Source organism: Temnothorax nylanderi, unplaced genomic scaffold (genome assembly GCF_030848795.1).
Source record: "Temnothorax nylanderi isolate EJ_2023f unplaced genomic scaffold, tnyl_v1.0 TNYL_tig0990_pilon, whole genome shotgun sequence".
Taxonomy (NCBI): domain Eukaryota; kingdom Metazoa; phylum Arthropoda; class Insecta; order Hymenoptera; family Formicidae; genus Temnothorax; species Temnothorax nylanderi.
Window position 1 is genome coordinate 23321 of NW_027250052.1, and position 8986 is coordinate 32306.

At 32.3% G+C, this 8986-nt stretch overlaps 1 protein-coding gene across 1 annotated transcript; it reads left to right on the plus strand.

The window, feature by feature from the left end:
* The first annotated feature begins 2400 nt into the window (after positions 1-2400).
* Positions 2401-8456, plus strand: LOC139786240 (sulfotransferase 4A1-like). The gene is made up of 6 exons (XM_071725401.1): positions 2401-2602; positions 4153-4252; positions 7173-7299; positions 7665-7791; positions 7894-7988; positions 8152-8456. The coding sequence occupies exons 1-6, from the start codon at positions 2401-2403 to the stop codon at positions 8428-8430; spliced, it is 930 nt and encodes a 309-aa protein (XP_071581502.1). The 3' UTR covers positions 8431-8456.
* Positions 8457-8986: the final 530 nt, after the last annotated feature.

The following is an 8986-nucleotide window of genomic DNA, read 5'->3' on the forward strand; positions in this document are numbered from 1 at the left end:
TGATCATATTGTGATGATACACATCATGAGTACAAGTTAACATGTATATGAGGAAATATATGAGCTCAGATATTGACGTTACTTAGCCAACTCATGATAATCACATGCTGACCCTGGTGGAAATAATTTTACAACAATTACCGCGAGCGCTAGTACCGCACGCTGCCGCGACGCGGCTATACCACGCGACACTTTGCTATCTGGGAAAGAATAAATATTTCATATTTCTATTTTTTTTATAGTAGTAGACGATATAAAGTTTTTATTGGAATAATTTATTTGCCTTAAACATAGTATATATAGTACGCAATAAATTAAGTTTTCCTTAGGTGCGGCGTATACCGAAGTTACCCTATTCGAGTTATTGCATTCAGCCGATTTATATAATGTTGGGAGACAAATTGTTTTTTATCTGAACTTATACGTTAAGTTAAAGAGATATATTAGAAAACCAAAACTTTATACAGACAACACGATTCGTTATTTTTGTTCCTAGATACGTTGCAAGAAATCAGAGAGACGTGCTTTTTCTCGTGTTATTTTCTCGAGAAAACTTTTAAACGGATGCAGTATCAGGGAACAATTCTGTACTAATTTTATGAATGGCCACAGTAGATAAGCTTTGCGTGATGTTGATTGTTTTCTCAGTTATCATTCTAAAAACCTAATCTCCGGCAATTTCAGTGATATGGAGTTCATATATTGGGAGCATGTGAAGAAATCGTGGATGGTGAGACAAAGAGCAAATATGATGCTTCTCTTTTACGAAGATCTGATAAAAATGAGATAAAAGAAAATTCTACCTTATTGCATAGTTTCCTATAAAAGATAACGTTTTTTTTTTTAATTACGACACGTGTCAAATTTGTTCTCTCAAGAGGTAGGAGAAAATAGAATATTTTTGATTTTGAATAATTTTTTACATTTTAAATATTATTAACATAAATAAAAGTTTATTAATTAAAATAAATTCTTCAAATTAAAATTTGATAACATTATTTAGATTTTAAATCATAATCAAAATATAGCAGATAATTAAGAATACTACGTACATTTATTTTAAAGATATTCTATACGTACGTAACATTTTCATCTATTTGTAAGGGATTTACCTGGAAACATTAAAAAATCGCTGTATTCTTTGGTAAGAATTACTGACGAGCAGATCGCTAAGTTAGTGGAGCATCTAATGAGAACAGAGAATTTCCGCAAAAATCCGATGGCGAATCAGCCGATTTGTAATGCCGCCAGAAATGTTTATTCGGCAAGGGACGACGGGTAGTTGAAAAAAATGTTTACACTGGGGATCAAGGAAATTTAACAAATGGATCGCTGACAATTTAAAAGATATGGATATGGAAATAATCCTTTAAATTTCTTACATAATTATGTTTTAAATAGATAGGACTGTGGTATGGAAAGTTTTTCAACAAAAGTATTATAAAGCTTAGTTTCACGTTTTTAATGGTCGAAACACGCACCCACACAATTCGTATAAGCTGTATTATATGTATTATTGTAAATCCATTATAATGTTGTTATAAATATATGTCGATATACTTGTTTATTTCCTTATTATAAGTGCTTAATTGATGTATCACGCACATAAATTAAGAATTATTATCCCGGGAAAAAAGATTATATATAATATTATATATATAATTATATATAATTATATATAAACATATATGATTATATATGAATTTTGTCTCTATATATAAAATTAGATATGGGTCCATATATGATTATTATATATGGACATATATAATTCCAAATGTAACTAGATATGAACAATAGATCATATATGCACTCATATATGGATCCATATAAGATTCATATGTGTAAGGTGGATAAAGTTCAAGAATATAGTCTGTACTCGTGGCAGGTAGGAAGCGAACTGAAGTTCATTCACAACGACTCTAGGCGGTCGTTGCGCTCTCTGTTTCGTAAGGTGCACACAGTGCCATCTACCTTAAAATATGGAAGTATATATAACCCTATATGATTATATAATATCATTATATATGTTCATATATAATTATATATAATCATATATAATTATATACAATTATATATGATCATATAGAGACAAAATTCATATATAATCATATATATTTATATATAATTATATATAATCTTTTTTTCCCGGGATGCTTCACAGAAATTATATCTTTATGTTCAGCCTTCTTTGACTACTTACGACGTAATCATATGATTATGGGTGTTTGTACAAGTGGTTATCAGTTCTTGTGTCGAAAACTCGTATATATGTCACAACAAAGACTGCATTTCTTCCACTCGGCAGTAAATAGACGGAACACATCGTTCAAGAGAGAGAGAGATTTCTAGAAAGATTCAAGAAATCGTAGTTTACTTAGTCGAAGAAGTTGTTAACGAAGCATGTCCTTCAAGAATCTGAGAGTGGAACGGATTGAGCTACGGGACGCGTTATTGAAATCGTATCCGACTCAAAAGCGCGGTCACGTTAAGATCGGTGAGAAGAAATGGTTCCTGCCTTACAAATATGTTGAGATCGGCAGTAAAATATATAATTTTGAAACTCGTCCGGATGATACATGGATCGTTACCTATCCTAGGTCAGGTAAGTCGTATCAATCATTAAAATGTCACGTGTTGCGTAATTTTCACTTTCATAAAGTTTTAAAAAATACATAAAAATTAACTTTCTTAGCGTCTCATAATTTTTTTTTTTAATTAAAAATGATTTTTGTATTTTAATTTAGAGTTAACTCTCTCATCTTGCGTGTATGACTTTTGTTAAATTTAATAAAGTAAAGTTATAAAAGATCAAAGATTGATAAAGCTTCCTGCAAAGTGACTTCAAACGTTAAAACTTAAAAAAAACCTTATTCTTCATTAACTTATTGTTAGCCTTCACACTCACGTATATAAGTTATTTAAATTAAAATTCAATTTTAATTGAGAAATTGTAGAAAGGGATGTATTAAACTGTCGTTAAGATAAAAATTTATCTTAAATTATAGTATTTGAATAAAGTGACGGAATTTTCATATGTGCGAGATTCAATGTCAACTCAAACAAGCGAGTGAGAATTTTTGTCCTTTCCGATTTACTGTGTAGGGGAGACCGGGGCTAAAAAGTCTACGGGGTAAATATGTCTAATCAAATATCTCGGAACCTGTATATTGTGCGAACTCGCTATTAACATTGTAAACGCTGCTTATGGTACCCATGTGACCAACGGAGTTTCGGCAGGTTACCTGCCGTGTTATGATTTTTACGGAGGCAAACGTGTTTTCGTGGTGAAAAGTGAAATTTTCTGCGCGTGGAAATTTTGTAATATCTGCAATAATATTTGCTCTCCAAATCTCGAGGTACGTGATTATAAATGCATGCTGATTATAAAGAGTAATGCATGCTGAACACGAATCCAGTGTAGATATCTAATATTTCATGGGCGATCAAACCTGAAACTGATTTATCCCGGGGGGTAGACTGTTTAACCCCGGCATTTTTGAGATTTTAATTTTTCCACCGTTGTCGTTTTTGCTCTATACCGGTTAAACAAAGCGATGTAGATAAAAATTTCCTAAATAAATTTTGTAGCTAAATGTTCACTCTTTACAGTGGTATACCACATTTAACTAAAATTATTTATTTTGTTGTTAAAAATCGGCACCGAAAAAAACAGACTGTTTAGTTCCGGTCTCCCTTACTTGTTCGTAATATACCAAGATATGAATTTATATAAAGTTTTATTGTATAATATGGCATACCTAACACTATGATACTTTTTGAAGTAGAACTCTTTAATTGATTCAAATTCCATTCACAATATCTTTAAGCTTTCTAAAAATTTAATGATTTAAGACAGTACACTTAATTCATAAACAGGCGTTTATAAATTTTAATAGTTTTAAAGTGCATTTATTATATCTTATACGACTGTATACAAATTTTTAAATAAAATACTTTTACAACAAATTTTTAAAATAATTTTTCGTATGTTAATTCTTTAAGAGTTTCGTGATTTCAAAATTCTCACATAAAATATTGAATATTTCAAAAAGTTTCAAATATATGTCATTGAATATTTATATAAATGCTTAAAATTATATGCAAATATAAGTAAAATACAGAATATAAAATTTTATGCACCGTGCTAATTAGGTACGACTGTGACGCAGGAACTTGTATGGTTGGTGGCGAACGATATGAATTTCGAAGAAGCGCTTCGAAGACCTTTAAAAGACAGATTTCCCTTTATAGAGTAGGTACAGTATTATTCTCTCTTTCACATCTAATATTTATAAAGACATATAATATTGAAATAAAACATTTTCTAAGTATTTACCGTAATCGGAAAAAATGTTGATTTGGATAAACCTTTGTATCAAACATAAAATTTAAATTCTAAATGTCTATTTGGTGCTACCTTATTTTTATCTCAAAGATATTTCATCAGATTTAAATTATACTTCAAAATGTAATAAAAAATTTTAAAGGACGTAAATGTTTTTTTCTTATGTAAAATACTAACAAGGGAACGGTCGGAAGTGTCCCTACCCGATTTGGATGCGCTTTGGATATGTTGTTGAGCATAAAAAAAACAGACTCGTATTTTTTTTTGCGGCGTATCTCGACGTTTAGGGGTTGAAAAAACCCCTAAAAAATAACGACCGATTTGGATGCGCTTTGGATATGTTGTCGAGCATCAAAAAACATTAGACACGGGTTTTTTTTGCTGCTTATCTCGACGTTTAGGGGTTGAAACAACCCCTAAAAAATAACGACCGATTTGGATGCGCTTTGGATATGTTGTCGAGCATCAAAAAACATTAGACACGGGTTTTTTTTTGCTGGTTATCTCGACGTTTAGGGGTTGAAACAACCCCTAAAAAATAACGGATTTTATAGTTTTTAGCGAATATCTTCGAAAATATAAGGCGTATGAAAAAAAGTTTGGTACAAAAGGTTTATGGCTTTTTGTGCTCTTTACAATGGCGTAATCAGATTTTTCAAATTTGTCACATTTTTTAATTTAACCCCACTCCCACCTATTATTTTTGCCAAATATAACAATTTTTCCAACGCAAATTTAAGAGCGTCAAATGCCAAATACATCCATGTGTATTTTTATTATGATACCATTATTATATTTTTGGCAAGACGAGATGATATGTGGTATAGGCGTCGCGCTGTAGGTAGGTGTTGCGTTATTTCTGTTCAGTTGCGCCGTACGCTTAAAAATTTCCATTACTATATATTACGACATAATATGCGATGAAAGTCCAAGCAGAGGAAAAGATATCACGTCATCCGAAGCACTTTATAATTAATGGAGTGGTTTTTATGTTAGGTTTGATACCGTCTCTTTCTCTTCTCTATTTCTTGATTACAAAAGGTATGTGAATCAAAATTTAATTAATCAAAACTGAATAATAATTCTGCGTTTTGCGTGTGTAATGACAATAGAGAGACAGCAATAAAAAATATTGAAATATTCTGATACTCTGACAAGGAGGTAATCTGAAATTTGAAGCAAACAAAAAAATTAACTTTATTAACCAAAAATAATTTTTTCACAACACCTCCACGGAAAGTTCGACTTTCCATGCTTGGACTTTCCTCCCTAGAAAGGAAAGTGGTTACTTTCCGCCCGCTATGCCGCCCTAGCGTGAAATTGGTCACTTTCGCCCCTCTCTAGGCATGAAAGTCGAACTTTTCAACTAGTGTTGTGAAAAATATCGTGTGCACCTCGGATCGAAAGTTTTTTCAGACTCGTGTGATTTGCCGCTCTCGCCTTTGGCTCGGGTGGCAAACTTCACACTCGTCTGAAAAACGCTGCTTTCTCTCCTTGGTGCACAATATACTATAGTAGGTGCTTACAACGTGACATTTTATGAACAAAAAAGATTATATAGTCACTGGCAAGACTGGCAAAGATTGAGTAAGAGCTGAATAAAAAGTTATATTCAATATCAAAGAAAAAAGTAACAAGCGTAAGAAACCAATAAAAGTTAACAATAAAAATGCACTTACATGTTCACAAAACGACAGCGTACAACACAGTTTTTTACACTTTAGACTTATGATCTGAAATGCTTGCTTTTCGGAATTATGACACAAGCAAATGATATTCAAATGCGTGAATTTGGTTGTTGATTTTGTTGTGCCGTAACCGGGATAGTATATTATTGTAGCGGTTAATGTGACGCACGTGTTCGTTCAGATTATGATTTGCGACTGCCCGCCCGATCTTACAATTCGGCGGTATTTATAATGTCGGAGTCGACATTCCGTTGCTAGTCTAGGACTCTCGAAATAGCGTTAACCTCTCGCTGTCAGTGCCTTGCGCTGGCCTTTGCATCAGCGCTTTCGGTCATCCCGGAGTTGAAATGGAAATTTTTAAGCCTACGGCGCAACTGAACAGAAATAACGCAACTCCTACCTACAGGGCGACGCCTATACCACATATCATCTCGTCTTGCCAAAAATCTAATAATGGTATCATAATAAAAATACACATGGATGTATTTGGCATTTGACGATCTTAAATTTGTGTTGGAAAAATTGTTATATTTGGCAAAAATAATAGGTGGGAGTGGGGTTAAATTAAAAAATGTGACAAATTTGAAAAATCTGATTACGCCATTGTAAAGAGCACAAAAAGCCATAAACCTTTTGTACCAAACTTTTTTTCATACGCCTTATATTTTCGAAGATATTCGCTAAAAACTATAAAATCCGTTATTTTTTAGGGGTTGTTTCAACCCCTAAACGTCGAGATAACCAGCAAAAAAAAACCCGTGTCTAATGTTTTTTGATGCTCGACAACATATCCAAAGCGCATCCAAATCGGTCGTTATGTTTTAGGGGTTGTTTCAACCCCTAAACGTCGAGATAAGCAGCAAAAAAAAACCCGTGTTTAATGTTTTTTGATGCTCGACAACATATCCAAAGCGCATCCAAATCGGTCGTTATTTTTTAGGGGTTTTTTCAACCCCTAAACGTCGAGATACGCCGCAAAAAAAAATACGAGTCTGTTTTTTTTTTATGCTCAACAACATATCCAAAGCGCATCCAAATCGGGTAGGGACACTTCCGACCGTTCCCTTGTAAGTAATATTTCGTTACTTAATTAATAAAACTTCGTGAATCAAGAAACTTTATTTACGATTTCTTTTTAGTTTAGATGCGATAATAGATGATCATATGTATACAATCGACCTCGTACAAAATCAGTCTGCGCCGCGTTTTATCAAGAGCCATATGCCCTTCGATCTGTTGCCGACAGTCGTAAATAGCGATTGTAAGGTGAGCTTATAATCGAACACTTTTCAAATTAAACATATATTTACAAATATATAAATTTAAGAAAATAGAAGTAATAAAAGAAATGTTAAAAATTAAAGAGAATTACAGTAAACAACGACTCTTTGATTTCATCGAAATTTTCTTTAACTCATTAAAGAATTCGTCATTATAATTGAATTTAATTAATCTGAAATATAGGACACGAATGTATACTCGAGTTGTTACATTCGACGAATTTAAGATAGTGATTAAAAGTAAATATAATGGTTTTTTTTATCTCAAGTAACACATGTCAGAATTAGTAAAATATAACAAAAACGCAGTTTACAGATGACTCTTTTCAGAAATATGTTAGTTTCTTTCAGATTATCTATGTTGCGAGAAATCCAAGAGACGTAATAATCTCATGGTACAACTTCCAAAAGGATATGGAAGTCTACCAGTATCGGGGAACTCTCGAACAATTCTGTGATCAATTCATGAGCAATCATAGTAAGTTTCGCCGAATCTCAATCGACTTTTTAATTTATCTTTCTTTTTTTCAACTAACGTTTTTTTCTACCGAATCTTTGCTTTTTCTTTTTGTAAATTTAGCGATTTATGAACCGTATTGGGAGCATATCAAAGAAGCTTGGGCGGTGAGACACAGAAAAAACTTGTTATTCCTTTTCTGCGAGGATTTGATAAAGGTAAATCAAGAAATACTTTAGTACTATATACAAAGAATTGTCTGCAGAATTCGTCCTGAAGAATTCCATCTCTTAAATTGAAATGGTAAAAAATGTAAAATATATATTATAAAAACATTTATATTATATTACTCTTTGAAATATTTCCATCTATTTTACGCAGGATTTATCTGGAATCATCGAGAAAGTCATTGCATTCTTCGGTAAGACTTACAGCGATAAGCAAATCGCCAAGTTAGTGGACCATTTAAAGATAGAAAATTTCCGTAAAAATTACATGGTGAATCAGGCGTCTATCAGTTCTGCGATAAAGCCCGAAGCATTTATCCGACAAGGAAAGGTAGGCGGTTGGAAAGAAGTGTTCACCGCAGAAATCGAGGAGAAAGTCAGCAAGTGGATCGCTCATAATACGAAAGATACGGATCTGACGTTTCCTGATTAATAAAATGTAAATAAAAGCAGGAAAAATAGAGGAAAATTTTCTTACTGCGTTGTCGCATTTTACCAAACATGGACAACATAAATTAGCAATATTGCGCTTGTTGACTTAAGTATACTATAGACTTTATCTAACGTATGACAAACATATAAATTTATTCCTTTATTATAAATTGAAGTATGACTTTCTGTAGGTCTCAAAATTAATTACCCATTTTGGATAATTTATTTTTATAATTATGTGTAATTCTTATGTAACTTAGTCTTGTTCTATATCGTTTTTAAGGTGAACTTCGACCGAATTCCGATTAATTTGATTGACGTTATTGCTTCCTCATAGAGGAAGCTTTGTTTTCGTAAATTTCGTATATGAACCTTTGATTGCGTATAAAGTTGGGTCTAGTCAACCAAATTTAAATAAATTATATATGAAATAGGGGTAGAAGAAACCAAAAAAAAAGATTGTTTTTTGAGTTTTTGATGCTAATATGTTCAGAGTGTTCTAAATAAAATGTTATCTGCACTGAAAGTAAATATGTGTCACTATATTACAATCCATT

Coding starts and splice junctions, on each gene's coding strand:
- LOC139786240 (XM_071725401.1), top strand. CDS start 2,401: ATGTCCTTCAAGAATCTGAGAGTGGAACGGATTGAGCTACGGGACGCG. Junction 7,300..7,664: donor TCGTAAATAGCGATTGTAAG/GTGAGCTTATAA, acceptor AGTTTCTTTCAG/ATTATCTATGTTGCGAGAAA. Junction 7,989..8,151: donor TCTGCGAGGATTTGATAAAG/GTAAATCAAGAA, acceptor TATTTTACGCAG/GATTTATCTGGAATCATCGA.